Source organism: Chrysemys picta, chromosome 3 (genome assembly GCF_011386835.1).
Source record: "Chrysemys picta bellii isolate R12L10 chromosome 3, ASM1138683v2, whole genome shotgun sequence".
NCBI classification, from domain to species: domain Eukaryota; kingdom Metazoa; phylum Chordata; order Testudines; family Emydidae; genus Chrysemys; species Chrysemys picta.
In genome coordinates this window covers 126,019,407-126,036,546 of record NC_088793.1, presented here as the reverse complement: position 1 = coordinate 126,036,546, position 17,140 = coordinate 126,019,407, and the positions used below count along the sequence as shown (strand labels likewise).

The 17,140-nt window shown below is 39.2% G+C and overlaps 1 protein-coding gene across 14 annotated transcripts in view; it reads right to left on the bottom strand.

Moving 5' to 3' along the window:
* Window positions 1–17,140, bottom strand: part of CEP43 (centrosomal protein 43) — a 51,577-nt gene that overhangs the window by 31,506 nt on the left and 2,931 nt on the right. For 9 of the 14 annotated variants that reach the window (XM_065590440.1, XM_065590443.1, XM_065590441.1 and 6 more), the window contains 4 exons: window positions 9,285–9,338; window positions 6,921–6,975; window positions 5,904–5,992; window positions 2,699–2,833 (listed from right to left, as the gene is read on the bottom strand). In XM_065590440.1, coding sequence (XP_065446512.1) covers window positions 2,699–2,833; window positions 5,904–5,992; window positions 6,921–6,975; window positions 9,285–9,338 — 333 coding nt within the window. Of the gene's footprint in view, window positions 1–2,698; window positions 2,834–5,903; window positions 5,993–6,920; window positions 6,976–9,284; window positions 9,339–10,295; window positions 10,433–17,140 lie in introns of those variants that run through there. The other 5 variants (XM_065590445.1, XM_024112157.3, XM_065590449.1 and 2 more) reach the window with 3 other exon arrangements.

The following is a 17,140-nucleotide window of genomic DNA, read 5'->3' as shown; positions in this document are numbered from 1 at the left end:
CTAACTTCACTATATTCATCTCAGTGAATATTTTGTCATACAAATGCTTCAGTTTTCTTTTAGAAATACTTCTGATGAAAAATACAACCAGTTTAAACAGAAAAGCAATATTTCAGATTAACAGATAGTACAGATTTTCGTTACAACTAGGAATGTGCCAAAAGTTAATTAAACACTAACCAGAGAGACAAGGTGGGTGAGAGAATATCTTTTATACTGCACATAGTACACTGCATAAACACTAACCAGTCACAAGTGTTTGACTGAAGCTAAATTAGAAACCAAGTAGTAAATTAATCTACAGCTCACACTGAATGTTTGTTTGTTGATTGCATCAGGATCAAAAAATCAGAATTCATCATTGCATCTTCTTAACACATGTTGAATATTTTTCTTATTATATTAAATTGCTGTTATCATAACACTTTATGATGAAGCACAGTAGATAGAGAACATTTTTGATTTAGCAGTTGTACAGAATCTCATTCCATTCCTAATCATAATGGAAAGCTGTTCTCATTTTCTATAAAGACATTCTAGTAATTAAATCTATTTTGAAAAAAAAATGTAAAAAGAACTAAGGCTATATCTACACTTTGTACTTTACAGTAGCACAGCGGTGCCGCTATACTGGTGCGGCTGTAAGGTACACAGTGTAGCCCCACCTTGTTGGCAAGGGAGCTCTCCTTCCGACAAAATAAAACCACCCCCCAAAAGCTTTGTTGGCAGGAAAGCATCTCCCACCGACAAAGCACTGTCCACATTGGTGCTTTTCATTGTGGACGCTGTCTGTCTGTCAGGGGGGTGTTTTTTCACACATTTGACCAAAATATCTTTAGTTTATGCTAGTGACAGGGTTAAGTTTACATATTCGGATTTTCCTATTTTAACAAAAACCAGCTTGTATACATGTTTCTTGACTTTAAAAATAAAAGCTGCAAGAGATGAATTAAACAAAGAGTCTCTCCAGACAACAAACACATAGAAACCCACAGCTTGTGGGACTGCTGAATTCGTTTCTGATTGAGCGATGATACTAGGAAGGCAGTTGTGACGCTGAAGTGTTTCACATGAACCAACTGTAAGAAAGGAAGCAGCAACTGATGCCACAGGGAGCCTAGAGAAAGGAGCAGAGATTCTTATACAACTTTCCTATAACTTACACTTGGCTACCATCAGATCTAGCCCCGAAGGAGGAGGGAGAAGTTAGAACTGGCAATGCTGTAGCTGTTTTGGAAAGGAAGCAGTATTTCTTAAATATATATTCAAATATAAATGCTTAATGAGTTATCTCAAAAGCAGAACATAATTTTGACCAAATGTAACTCAATTAAGATAGACCTAAAGTTGAAGTTTGGTAAGATAGAGGATTTTGTTCTCTTGGTTGGAGGCCATGCGAAAGTTGCACTTCATAAGAATGTACTATATAGAAGGCAGGTTTTTAAAAATATTCAGTGTTTTATTTTGTTCTTTTAGGCTACTGTTTACAGTAAAATGGACATCTGTGCTTACATATAATCCAATACACCAGTGAGCATAGTATTTAAGTGCCATGTATTGTAGGTGTATATACCATAAAAAGCATTGAGAATTTTAAGTTTGCACAGTTAAAAACCTCAAAGATCAGGAAATGAAAGAGCTATAACTGCATATGCTACTGACACAGCCTGCTTCAGATGCGTCTCCACTGCAGACATCTGTAAAGCAACAACATGATCTTCACCACATATTTTCAAAGCACTGTTGCTTTGATACAGCTTCCAGAATGGAATCCTGTTTCAGACTCTCTGTTCTCCATTTCTTTGGAAAAGATTTCTCAAGCAAACTCTTGTAGCCCTTTTATTTCCACTCCCCTAAAAATATTAGTTTCTTTTGGAATGGTTCCTTATTCTCAGTTCACTGATTTTTTTTGTACAAAGTTTCTCACTAATTGCTGACACCTCTTATAAACTAAAATATCGTTTATATATTGGATGATTAAAAAGCCTCTTCATAGGTCTGATCCTGCTCCTATTGAAGACAATGGCAAAACTCACACCGGGTTCAATGGAGCAGGATCAAGCCATATATTCATAGATTAGTAAAAGAAAAATAAAAGAAAAATCCACACTGCTGGCATTGGCCTTGCTGTTACTCATTGCAGCTTTATCCATTTTTCTTCTTCTTTTGGGACATCTCTCAAGCTACTTACTCCCCAAGAGTGAGAATTCTGCATAGATGGTATCTTGCTAAATAAAGATAAAAATACTTACATGTAATTTGTCTTCTCTGAAGATACAGCCTCGTAGGGCTCTCACTCACTTCCACTCAGAAATGAAAATATTTATGGATTTGTTGTCTTTTTTTAATTTGAGGTATATTCTTGCTTGTGTGTTTATTTTGTACTGGTTTATCATGGAAATTGCAACCAAAGGAACTGTCTGGAACATTTAGATGGTGATATTTATAGGTGTCAAGAAATGGCAAATGATTACCAGTAGGGGGCTTGCCCATTCTATCTATTACTGCCCTCAAGGGTCAAAATACCCTAAAAGCTAAGACCCAGGAATGAAAATCCTGAAGATGGAAACTCTCTCTTAAGATACTATTTCCATACAAAGTATTCCAACAGTTCATCCCTAAGAGAAGATAAATAGTTTATAAACTACCTAAAAATGTAAATTGTAAAAAAGGTGTAATGCATTTTAACAATACTTACTTCTCCACTACTGGAACCTTTTTTCTGCTGACATCTTCTGACCACTTCCAACAATAAGGGGCCACCTACAGTACCTTCGGCTTCTATAATTCCTAAATCTCGGGCTAAATTCTCTCGCCCTTCAAGCCCATTTAGCTGGAAAAAAGTTAGCATATAACCTTTAACTCAAATGAAAGTGGTAAACTTTTAGAAGTTAGCACAGCAACAATTTGACCAACCAATCAAGATTTCCCAATTGTAATCATGTACATATCAGGACTAGCTGACACTAAACAGCAACTTTATTTTATACCACATTATAGAATTTACAAACCAAAACAAATAATATTCCACGTCACTTAACACATAATTCAGATTAAAATAATTTTATATTGAAGTTATTTTAGTCTATTACCTTTTAAAACTGGGTCATACCATACTTCAACCAATGATTCTGCAACAAGCTCAGCACAAATGGACCACGGCCTCCACGCAGGGTTTCAGTGACTTCAATGGAACTGTGCAAGCACATGGCTTCACCTATGTGGAGCAGTATGCAGAATCAAAGCCTTAATTTCCAGCCTCTATGGGTCCAAAAAAATCCGATTTTAACTAACGACCCAGATGAAAATTTGTCCTAATCTTTTTTCCAAATTCCTTTGTTCTCAACATCAGTGACAAGATTATAGAATAGCTTGTAAATCAGTTCAATAAAAAATGAACAAAGGTAAGCTCTAAATTCAACTTTTACACATGTAGCTGAGACACAAAAATGTGATAGTATGGTTTGTCCAAGTTTCACTAACATGAGTACAGAATGCCTACAAATAGCATCCTTCCTCTTTTAAATTCTTAAGGTGACTTAATGGGAGCTGTAGCCCTCTCTTCAAAAATACAGGGAAATCAAACACTAAATTTTACTTGTGATGTAGACATCATCTCATTCAAAACAGACTAAAATCGCCAACATATTTCACATAGGCAACTTGATGAGCCATCACAACTATATAATCATTTAGTCCATAAAGGCCTGGCTTTACTCAAATCAAAAAACTTGATCTGAAAACATCTATACAACCTTCTAATCATCTGAATTACTCAATCCCATTAAATTAGGGGTCTACTAATACAGAAATAACTGTACACAATGTATTACTTTACTCTATGATCGTATAAGAGTGTGTGCTGTGAGGAAACAAAATCAATAGCAAATACAGTAAATAAATTATGGAAAGTTACTAAAAGAGAAACAGAATTCAAAAGAGATTATAATCTGAAAAATGACTGTAAATGTGCCATTGTGGAATTCTATATTTATTTTATTTTAATACAGCTCCTTATCAAATCTGCTCATTTTACAAACAAAGATTCCCACCTTTCCCACACCCCAAAAATGCCAGTCCCCCAATCTCAACTTGGATTTTGAGGCCTGGTCCACACTAACCCCCCACTTCAAACTAAGATATGCAACTTCAGCTATGTGAATAACGTAGCTGAAGTCGAAGTACCTTAGTTCGAACTTACCGCGGGTCCAGACGCGGCAGGCAGGCTCCCCCGTCGACTCCGCGTACTCCTCTCGCGGAGAAGGAGTACCGGCGTTGACGGCGAGCACTTCCAGGATCGATTTATCGCATCTAGACAAGACGCGATAGATCAATCCCAGAAGAACGATTGCTTACCGCCGGACCCGGAGGTAAATATAGACCTACCCTGAGAGTCAAGCTGGGTCTTTTTCTTTTCATTAATCAATAGCAAACTATGCTCTTCCTTAAGTTTGCAGAGGTAGAACTGATTGCATCTTAGTTAAAAAAAAAAAAAAACTGTTGATAACACACAACAAAGAAAACTCAGCCTGCATTCTCAGCTATGTTGGTTCTGTAGGGCTAACAGAAGCAGTGTAGTAACAGCATTTTTGGCTTCTGAACTCAGCAGATGTGACTCTAGAGACATCGAGGGAGAAATCTGTTAGTAGGAAGTGCCATTTCTCTAGTATACAAGCTCCTCTTAATCGGAGCTGATTCTGAAGACACATGGAGCTGAGGACATTTGGCACAGCATGGGAGTCTAGGTAGTTTTAGGATTAAGTCAGTGGGAGAAGATTTTTCTGAATTTTCTTCTGTGAAACAGGGCAAAAGTCCTTCCACTAGGATTTAATATGAATCACCAGTTTTTATCTGTAAAAAGCAACAGAGGGTCCTGTGGCACCTTTAAGACTAAGGTGCCACAGGATCCTCTGTTGCTTTTTACAGATTCAGACTAACATGGCTACCCCTCAGATACAGTTTTTATCTGTTTATCTAGATTGAATTAACAAATATCTTATATCTAGCCACTTTTTAAAATGGATATGAAATCAATATTCCATTCACATGTAAAAAAAATTCATTCTTGCTCAAATTCAAGCTTAAATAACTAGTTTAGCAACGATTCTAGAAAACGAAACTGAAAAGTGATCAATAAGAATAAAAACTTTGTGAAGGAATAAACGTTTGTTTTAAAAGAGATGAAAAATATTTTCAATTAGAAATAATCCAGGTCATATATAAGTATTTTATAATTGAAAAAGTGTTTAGAAGACATAACTAAATATAGTACTACTTTAATAAATAAACAAACAAAACAAACAAAAAGAGCCATTTTTAGTCTCCTTCTCTTGTAACAGAATTGTAGGCCAACACCCCAAGCAGGTAACCTTGTTGCCTATTGTGTTCTTTGGCTCACTTGCATACAATCACTTGTTTTTCCTCCAGTTTCTCTTACAGCACAACCACTTTTTGGCATTATACAGTGAGTTATTTTACTCTCAATTCAGTATTGCTGCATTGATACAGACATGAAATTTGGCACACAGGCTAAAGGAATGTCACTATTTGATTAATAGAATCCCTGACTATTATGAGCACAGATAGCCCCACAGACAAAACTAATTTATTTAAAAATGACTGAGGTAGAAAAGAATTGATGAAGCACATATGCTTTTAGCAGAGTCAACTTTGATTATTCATAGGTCCCCCCCCCCCCCCCCCCCTCAATTACATAAGCATCCCTTTTCTGTACTTGTGACAGTCTATGGCTTGGGTTAGTGTAGAGATGCATGTACAGCTGATATTTAGCATACAAATTTGAGTAACAGGTATAGACCAAAATCCAATAAAGCTTCTGCATTTGTTCATTTCGGAGTCTAACAGTCAAGTTAGCATATGATTAAAAACAATATCTTCCTTACTGTGCTTGATTCAGGCTGAAAAACAGCCAATGTAAAGTCAAGATTGAAAAACTGAAGAAATTCTGCAACAAGACCAGCAACCAAGCGACCTAAAAAGAAAAAGGGAAAAAAAAATTGGTACATCAAACGGAATTAAATGCTCTTATATTAAGGACCTGATTTTTAAGAGATCCTCAATCTGGTCTCCTCTGTCCCACCCATAATTCTGCAGGTCTGGTTTAGGTATTTAACTACCTAATTCTCAGTCCAAATAAGGAAGACATTTAAATTAAACCAAAACTACTGGAGCAAAACTCAAAGCTCCTTCAGAAATTCATGCCCCATTTAATCTTTAAAAAAAATAAAATAAAAAAAATAAAATAAAAATCTAGCTCAAAGACATCTTAATCTTGGTGTCTGTCCCACACACACTTTTAATGCTGTAGCTCTACAATCTATTTTTCGTATTACAGCTTCAGGTTGCTGTTTCTGCTGCGCTAAAAAGGCTCAATTGAATTATTGTAAATCAACAAATGACAAAACAATGGGAAAAAATTTCCTCGACAATTAATTCAAATACCTACAGAAATCAGTCCTCTCAACTGAAACTATGGCAACAACAGAATACACCTTTACCTCGATAGAACGCGGTCCTCGGGAGCCAAAAAGTCTTACCGCGTTATAGGTGAAACCGCATTATATTGAACTTGCTTTGATCTACCGGACTGCGCAGCTCTGTCCGCCCCGAAGCACTGCTTTACCGCATTATAACCAAATTTGTGTTATATCGGGTGGCGTTATATCAAGGTAGCGGTGTATCAGTTTTAAAAACTCTGGACTCAATCTTGACTTCAGCATGTGCAATGGTAGTTTTGATATTTATCTAATAGGAGCAGGACTGGCTTCTATCTTTACTGCAAATCCGTTTATGACCAACATCAGGATCATATTGCAAAAACAAGAGCAAATGGATTCATTTTCTTCAAAATATTTGTCAATATCTGAGGAATGTATAAGTTAATGAACAGGGAAGCTTACCATCTTTTGTACTTAGAAACTTTTTCAAGCTTTCATTTACCAGGGGTGTTTTGTTCTGTTGAAAGATGAAAAATCAAGGACAATTAATAAGGATTTCCCTGTGCTGCAAAGAAATTTAACACCTCATCAAGAGTTTTGGGCATACAGGCCTCACTAGTATAATAAACAGCTTAAATAATCTATTTTACCAAATAAAATGTACTTTTAGACTAAGTGTACTAGTAGTAATTAGCAAAGCAGCACATTTAGCAGCCATAATTAAGGCTGTCTTGATATTTCTGTTATAATCCCCCAGGGGATTATAGTTTGGCTACAGAAACATCATCATAGGTAGGAATACTCTCAGCAGGTTACAGATTTTTATGTTTTTCCATACAGTTAAAAAAATTACAAGTTGAGCAAAACAAGTACTGAAAAATAGAAGTTTGCCAATTTTATTTTGTAGGGCTGTTGCTTAATCACGGTTAACTCACCCCATTAACTCAAAAAAAAATTAATTGTGATTAATCAGTTTTAATCGCACTGTTAAACAGTAGAATACCAATTGAAATCTATTAAATATTTTTGAATGTTTTCCTACATTTTCAAATATATTGATTTCAATTACAACACAGAATACAAAGTGTACACTGATCACTTTATTATTTTTATTACAAATATTTGCACTGTACAAGTGATAAAAGAAACAGTATTTTTCAATTCACCTCATACAAGTACTGTAGTGCAATCTCTATCATGAAAGTTGAACTTACAAACGTAGAATTATGTACAAAAAATAAAACTTTAGAATCTACAGTGCACTCAGCCCAATTTCTTATTCAGCCAATCACTCAGACAAACAAGTTTGTTTACATTTACAGAAGAGAATGCTGCCCTCTTCCTATTTACAACGTCAACAGAAAGTGAGACCAGGCATTCGCATGGGACTTTTGTAACCAGCATTGCAAGCTATCTCCGTGCCAGATATCATGAAGGGGCATACGAACGTCTATTGTTGTTTAACAGTATGATTAATTGCGTGATTAGTTTTTTAAATTGCTTGACAGCCCTACTATTTTGCACTCGCTCTGTTTTTTAAATAGAATTTGCAGATTCTTCAGGCAAAATATGGACTAAACTATTAGTTAACATGGGATTACTAAACAATAATTTTATTTTCTATTTTTTGCAATACTTTCCTGCAAGTGTTTAAGTGCTAATTTCTCCTACTAGATCTGTTCTATTTAACTTACATTTTAAAATCAAGGAGAAATTGACATGCAGTTTTTAGTTTGAAAAATCACTATACAATTTAGATAATGCCAAATTCTAAACCAAGATCACCAGCATACCAAAATATCACTGTTCATGAATCAGTCTAATAATGATGTCTGTACATCTCCAGGGACAGCCTTTGTCTGTGTTAACTATTGCTGCAGAGTCACCAGAAGCACAAAAAGCACAGAAACTTGCAAATGAGAAATATATTTTCTTAAAACTTTATATTTAGAATTCAAAGGCCCTAATTTTAAATGTAAGCTTATACATGAGTTCCTTCAAAATGTTTTTTAAAAAATGCAGAAGTACTCTTGGCAACTGCATGCATTAATTGATTTTTCATAATGTGCTTTTTGAAAGTATTTCCATCTTTTACATTTCAGAAGTCTGTTATGATCAGATATGATATTGATCGGGTAAATAAGAAGCATTTTAAAAGAATTTATGAACACACTTGATGGACTGGAGTATCTTTTTTAGATGTTTGTAGAGTTGTTGCAGCCGTGTTGGTCCCAGGATGTGACAGAGATAAGGTGGGTGAGCTAGTATCTTTTATTGAACTAACTTCCGCTGGTGGAAGAGACAAGAGCTCTTCTTCAGGGACCTGTGAAGCTCAAAAGCTTGTCTCTTCCAGCAACAAAATCTGGTCCAATAAAACATATTACCTCATTCACCTTGTCTCTTTCCTATCCTCTTTAGAGTTATTCTGGACAACTGGATAACATGCTATTTGAAAACTAGCCAAGATCAATATTTACCCAAGAGAGCTAACCAATTGTAAATGAGATGTTATGAATCTAACCAGATCTTATAAAAAGTAAAAAATAGAAAAGAGACAGTGTATATTTTTCTGTGAATCTTTGTGTCACTGTTGTGACGCAAACATCTAAAAAAACTAGAAAATGTTGAGTAAAATCTTTGGTATTTCTGTTGTCATATTTAAAGCCTGATCCTGTTACCACTGAAATCAGTAAGAATTTAAGATTATCAACATACTTTTGGCAAGGTGACAAAAAAACGAACTTTTTATTTGTATTTTTGTACTTTTTATTGCATTAAGCATTTACTGAAAGCTGAAGTAGAAATTACATTATTTTATCTCCTTACCTCTACTTTTTCTTGCTCTTCAAGTGCCAAAAATACAGCTGCTCGTAGTTCTGCCTACCAAATTAAAAAAGAAACTATTTTTGCAGTCACTATTTTCTCCCCACAATTCGAATATAAGAAGCAACAAGTAGCCTGCCAGGTATTTGTTTAAACTGACCCCAGCTTCTTTCGGAGGTACTTGTATTGAATGTAATACACCTAAATGTCATCATTATATTAAACTAAAGCTATATGCAACGTGGCTTGGGGCTGGGAAAGAAGAGTTTTCACAATCTAAAAAAACAAAGAGAAGAAACAAGAATAGGAATGTGAACTACAGTAGAACTGCAGAGTTATGAGCACCTTGGGAACGGAGGTTGTTCGTAACTCTAAAAGGTTTGTAACTCTAAACAAAATATTATGGTTGTTCTTTCAAAAGTTTAAAACTGAACATTGACTTAATACAGCTTTTAAACTTTACTATGCAGAAGAAAAATGCTATTGTTCGTAACTCTGAGGTTCCACAGTGCATGGTGTATTAGGTCATTTCTATTGTCAGGGTGGGATTTTTTTTTTTTTTTTTTTTTAAACACTGCCTAGGGGGACTGGGCACCTAATTCCTATTAATTTTGAATACAAGTTGGACATTTAAGTCCCTTATGTCTTTGAAATGCCCACATTTAATATACATTTCTATGACAAGGAAACGTACACAAACAACACACTCAAAGCTTAAGAAAATGTTAATAGTAAGGTATGGATATTTCTGCAGTGTCTGGTCAGGAGACATGCAACAGAATCTAAACGCGTGAATCTGAGCAGTATTCAAGGTATAAAACAATCTCTGTAAAATGAGTATTGCTTTTTTTTTATTCATTTTCATTCATTCATCAATTTTTCTTCTTGAACATTCAAATTTAAGTCTTGCATGAATACTTCCTTATGTTTGAGTTTCCCTACGTCCCTCATACAATATTCCAAAGTACAGCATTTTGTTCTATACTTGCGTTTGTTGAAAAAAAAAAATCATACCTTTAATGAACCTTCATCCATTTAGATGGTGAATTGCCTGCTGGGTGCAAAGGTTGCAAATCTCTCAAGTTATCTAGGTAGATATGTGCGGTGCTGGGAGGAGCTGGTGGTCATAGTACATGTAGGTACCAATGACATAGGGAAAGGTAGGAGAGAGGTTGTGGAGGCCAAATATCAGCTGGTAGGTAAGAGATTGAAGTCCAGGATCTGCATGACAGCATTTTCTGAAATGCTTCCAGTTCCACGTGCAGGGCCAGTTAGTCAGACATGCAGGGTCTCAGTGCATGGATGAGACAATAGTGTATGGAGGAGGGTTTAGGTTTATTACAAACTGGGGAACCCTTTGGGAAAGGAGCCTATACAGGAAAGATGGGCTCCACCTAAACCAAAACAGAACAAGACTGCAGGCATATAAAATTAAAAAGAGAATTGTAGAGAAGTTTTTAAAATAAAGGCTGGGGGAAAGCAAACAGCTGTAGAGCAGCGCACAGTTCAGACAGAGACATCCCTTAGGGGAGCATCTATTAATGGGGAGTCTATATTCTAGTAAGGAGGACAGGCTAGAAATTGATAAAGCACAGACAGGAATCGAAGAGAAACAGTCAAATAAAAGAGAGTCCCATTCAACTACATCAGATCATGGCAGACACCTAAAAAGTGACAAACTTAATAAGTGTTTGTATACAAACGGCAGAAGTCTAAATACTAAGATGGGTGAACTTGAGTGCCCGATATTAAATGAGGATATTGATATAATAGGCATCACAGAAAGTTGATGGAATGAGGATATTCAATTGGACATGGTAAGGATACAAAATATATAGGAATGACAGAGTAGGTCATGCTGGTGCAGGAGTGGCACTACATGTGAAAGAAACCAGAGTCAAATATAGTCAAAATCTTAAAATCAAACTGTACCACAGAATCTCTATGGCTGGAAATTCTATGCTTGAATAATAAGAGTATAACAGTAGGAATATACTACTGACCACATGACCAGGATGGTGATGGTGACTGTGAAATGCTTTGGCAGATTAGAAAGGCTATAAAAATAGAAAACTCAATAATAATGTGGGATGTCAACTATCCCCATCTTGACTGAGTACATGTCACTTCAGGATGGGATGAAGAGATAAAAGTTTCTAGATACTATAAGTGACTCCTTCTTGGAGCAGCTGGTCCTGGAACCCAGAAGGGGAGAGGAAATTCTTGATTTAGTCCTAAGTGGAATACGGTGTCTGGTCCAAGAGGTGAATATAGCTGAACCGCTCAGTAATATCGGCCATATCAAAATTAAATTTAACATCCTTGTGGGAGTAGTGGTGGGGAGAAATACCAAAGAAGCACATCATACTAGCATTTAACTTCAGAAAGGGGACCTACACAAAATGAGAGAACTAGTTAAACGGAAATTAAAAGGTACCATCACAAAATGGAACTGTCTGTAAGCTGCATGGAAACTTGGACCCAAAGGCTTTCCATGCAGCGGGGGTTCCAGAGGCAATCACAGATCAGTCAAGCTAATTTCAGTACCAGGTAAACTGGTTGAAACTATAGTAAAGAACAGAACGATCAAACATGTAGATGAAAATAATTTGTTGGGGAAAAATTAACATGGCTTTTGTAGAGGGAAATCATGCCTCACCAATCTATTCGAATTCTTTGAGGAGATCAAGGAACATGTGGACAAGTATGATACAGTGGATATAGTGTACTTGGTATGACATTCTGTACCTTGGGGGAGCACCCTGTAACTCCCCATATTCCTCATCTGTATATAATTATATTACACATAAAGCATGCTTGTAAGGTATCAGAGGAAAGGTTATGATCTGCTGAAAGTCATTTCTCTATCCACAGATGTATAAAATTAATACATATGAAGTTATGAGAATTGTGTTGTATGATTGTTACTAAGGGCACGTCTTCACTGGCAATGTTAAAGCGCTGCCATGGCAGCGCTTTAACGCGGCTTGTGTAGTAGCGGTATAGCGCTGGAAGAGAGCTTTAATAAATATATAAATAAATAAATAAATAAATACCTCCATGAAGGAAGTAAACTCCCACCACTGGAGCAATGTCTACACTGGCACTTTACAGTGCTGAAACCTGCAGCGCTCAGGGGTGTGTTACTCAATATATGTTTTCTGAGCACAAGTTAAGAAGACCGAACATTACTGGGGTTTTTGCCCCCAACAGAAGTTGAAATGACAATATTTCAGGCACAGCAGTTTCTATAATAAAAGTTTTCTAGTAGAAGGCTTCTCAGGACATAATATTCCCAGCAAAGATTTCCCTTCAGTGGGAATGTTCATTGTTTACAATCGCATTTGACAGTAATAGTTCATGAAGTGCTTGATTTTTTCTGGGAATGTTGGGAAACAGCCCTTGTGAATCAGTCAACTTTTTTACAAGCTACTTTTTTTTTTAAGAAATCAACTAAGTAATTATAATATTATTCTTACAAATTTAAAGAGTATGGTTAACTTCCCCACCTGTACCTAACATTTAAAGTTTACCTCATTTTGTTTCTTTACAAGTCGCCTAACTTCCTTGTTGGTTTCAAACAGATTTCTCTCTCACTTTACCAATGCCATAGAAGCCAGATGCACTTACAGCAGGAAGGGAACAGCCAGGTTAAACAAAGCATTCCCTGATCAGACTGAACACTTGAAGTATTCTCTTAATTGTTTATGAATTGAAGACAGGAACTGGTGCATAAGGGGGTACCAGTCTCCGCTCCTTAGGTAGGTTAAGAGGCAAACTCAGTGGTTCTCCATGATACAGGATGAGTAATTCTCTCTAGACACCTTGGTACTCCTTCCAAACATCCCTAAAAGAAGAGGGCCTCTGGTAGGGTGACCAGACAGACAGTCCCAATTTTAGGGGACTTGTCCCGCCTCCTGACTTTACATCAGTCGGGACGCACTTTGTCCCAATATCGGGACCATCTGGTGGAGAAGGACGGCATGCTGCCGCCGGTGCCGCTCACCTCTTCTTCCTGGGGTAGCTCCCAGTGCCCACCTGTCAGCAGGAGCCTGCAGTGCAGCCCCAGGCACAGAGGCGGTGAGGAGGTCTCTGCCGCGTGCTGCAGGGGCAGGGCTTGCAGGCACTGGCAGCAGGCAGAGAGCCACCCCCCCACCCCGACCCTAGGAGCGAGGGACCTGCCTGCCGGATGCTTCCTGGGAGCCGCTCCAGGTAAGCGCCACTAGGACTCCCCACCTCGCCCCCTGGCAGGTCCCTCTGGTGCTCTGCTTGCTGCCGGTGCCTGAAAACCCCGCTCTGCAGCTCCCATTGGCACCTTTCCCAGCCAATGGGAGCCACCAACCACGGAGCTCGTGCTTGTGGTGGGCGCAGCACGTGGAGAGTCTGGAGACTCCCCTTGCCACTCTCAGCCTAGGGGCCAGAGACCTCCCAGCAGGACTGGTGAGTGCGGCCAGGGAAGGGGGCAGGGTGTGATAGTGAGTGTCTGGGAGGTGTGTGTGGGGGGGTGCTGGGCTGTGAGGGTGTGGAGGGCGCTGGGCAGTGGGGGAGGTTTGTGTGTTTTGGGGTGCTAGGCAGTTGGGGCCTGTGGGGGAAGGTGCTGGGAAGTGGGGGAGATCTGTATGCATCAGGGCACTGGGCGGGGGGGGGGGTCTGTGTGGGGCATTGTATAGTTGTGGTGGTGGAGCAGTGGGGAAGGGCACTGGGAGGGAGGGAGGGGAAATCTGTGTGTATTGAGAAACTAGCGAGTGGGGGGGTTCTGTGTGGGGTGCTGGGCAGCTGTGATGGGGCTACGAGCGGAGGGGCGCTGGGTAGGGGTGGTGGTATGCACAACACTGCATTTGTTGTGAGGGAGCTCTGGGCATAGTGGGTTCAGGGGGTGCAAGGCATAATGGATCCAGGGGGCACTAGGCAGGGGAGCTGTGTGGCGCAGCATGTGCCCACCCCCAACAGGAAGGGGCATGCTGGTAGCACAGGGCCACGCGGACCAGTGTGCCTCTGGCCATGCCATGCATGCTCCATTGCCCCTGGCCGGCCCTGCCTTCCTGCTGCTCACCTCAACTGAAGGCGGGGGTAGGGAATGCAGGGGTGGGTCCCGACAGTGCTTACTTGAGGTGGCTCCCAGGAAGCGGCCGGTAGGTCCCTGAGGTAAGTGTCAGAGGCTGCATCCTCCTCCCCAGCAGAGTGTGTGCAGACCGGTCCACCTTGCTCATGGCACAGCCAAGGAAAGGAGGCACCTGCCTGTGCACATGCTGATTCTACGCAGGGCAGGCTGGGGCTGAGCACTGCTAAACTGCTGCCCAGTTCACTTACCCACATTAGCAAGCAGGGATTGCACCTGGCAGCTTGATGTACAATCGGGCCGCCATTTGTCCCAATCTTCAGGTAAAATTTAACATTTGGTAGCGAAATAGAAAATTAGTTGATTGGGAATGTCCTCATTAAACCCAATTGTGATCGGTTATCTACTGGCAATTTTGGTTTTTCAGGTTGTTTTCCGGTGTAATGCAAATTTATGGTTGGGATATGTAGTTTACAATTCTGAACCACAGTGCATACCGTAGGACAAACTACAGTGGGCACATAATAACATGTAAGAAGCAGTTATTATCAGTGGCTAGCTATCTAGCTAACGGTCTTCAGCCAAAAACCCCACCTGAAATGGAAACGGCAAGGGAGGACCCAACTACCAAAAAAACAAAAAAAAGACAGTGCAGATACAGGACAGAATGGGAAGCCACTTACACATGGATTCGGAAATCCTATAAGTGTGATTCAAAAGCCTTTTGTAAAGCATGCAGGAAAGAATTTAGCATTTGCCATGGCGGTGAATCTGATGTTAAGCATCATACTGAATCAAAGAATCACGGACAAAACACCCAGACTCACAAGAGCAATACCCTGGTCTCACATTTTTTCAGCAAGCCAAATGAATCCTTCAACAACAAGGTTATTGCTACTGAGCTAACTCAAGTTTACCACACAGTAGTCCATCAACACTCCTATTGCTCGTGTGACTGTGAACTTAAACTGGCGTCTACCTTGTATCCAGATTCAACGATTACGAAGCACGTCAGCTGTGGCCGGACTAAAGCGGAGGCATTGATCAAAAATGTGCTGTCACCGCTCTCAACAGAATTTTTAAAAGACTTCAGCAAGCCAGACGGTCCCTATTTCTCAGTTGCCACAGGTGCATCTAACAAGGGCAATGTGAAAACTTTCCCCTTATCACTGAGATACTGGACACCTGAAAATGGGGTCCAAGATAAACTGTTAGACTTCTATGAGCAAAGCAAAGAGACTGCAGAGGCAATAAGCAACACATTACTTGAAAAACTTGTGACACATAAACTAGACCTAAACAAAGTGTCTTCCTACTGTGCTGATAATGCAAACGTGAATTATGGAAAGCGACAATCAGTGTACCAGAATTTAAAAAAACAAAATGAAAATATCTTGCCAGCAAACTGGCCTGCCCGTGTTGTGCACAACGTCGTGAAACATGCTAGCAATACCCTACAAGTTGACATTGAGACTCTGGTGATTAAGATGTTCAATCATTTCAGCAGTTCTGCTAAGAGAGTAGCAGTATTGAAGGATATGTTTGACTTTGTGGATATAGAGTATGCCACTTTACTGCGCCCTGTTCCGACGCACTGGTTGAGTCTTTTCCCAGCTGTAAACAGGCTTGTAAATATGCGTCAGGCTGTTAAGTGCTACTTTGTTTCTCTGGGCAGTGAGAAGTGCCCAAAATTTCTATAGATGCTGTTCTTGGTCAGGGAAAACGGTGAACAAGGTGAGGGGCCTAGCAAAGTTTAGGTTCATCTGTTTTTCCTCCAGAATGTCCTGAAAATCTTCAATGATATGTGCTCTGTTTGGAATATGAGAGTATGACAGCATGTGAAGTGTATGCCATAATGAATACTCTGAGAATTAAACTTCAGCAACAGAAAAATTACAAATTCTTTGGCTCCAAAGTTAAAAATGCATTAACCGAGATGCTGCCTGTCACTGCTACATGTCTCCAGAAAGACTTCATGAAATTTTACAATGTGTCGATCCTATATTTGGAGAAATGGTTTGATTTTTTAACAACTGGCTACTTGTTCAATACCCAGTGTTTGAACATCAAAGTTAATAGGATATTCGAATACAAGGATCTGTCTGCAGCCGTGACAGCTGTAAACCTTCAGAAAACAGTGGATCTTGATCAGCTCTATGATGAATACTGTATCATCAAAGACATCAACTCCAAGTTGGAACCTGGAAACTATTCAGTTGGGGAACTCTGGTCTCAAGTGCTGAGAAACAAGGACAGTAACACTGAATTCCTGAACATGGCAAAGCTGGTGTCATACGTGCTCAGTATACCCGTAAGCAACGCATACTCAGAGTGTGTATTTTCAATCATGAAAGGTGCATGGACTGATATCCAGAATCGAAGCAGCATAGACTTGGTGCGAGTGAAACCCTTGTCAAAATGAATTTCCGGATGAGTTGCAAGGACTTCTACAGCTTTGTGATTGCCCAGAAGCAAGTCTGACTATGGGCAAAGTCATCCAAGAAGTACTAGACTTCTGGCATATCTGAGAGGTATGCAAATTGGGAAGTTGATTTATTGACTGAATAAAAAACCTGGCCCTTTACCCTTTTCAACTTCAGGTTTTTCTAGTCCCCTTACATTTGCCCAAATAAATCCCTTGGTGCTAATTTTACACTCCAACTGGGAGAGTGACTAGATAGATGACCCAATAGGTTTATTATGCTGGTCCCAATTGAGGTGTATTGGTCTAAGCTTCTTGTCTGGACAGGAATCCCTAGAACCACAGCTTCGTATCCTGGCGAACACAGGCCCAGTCTAT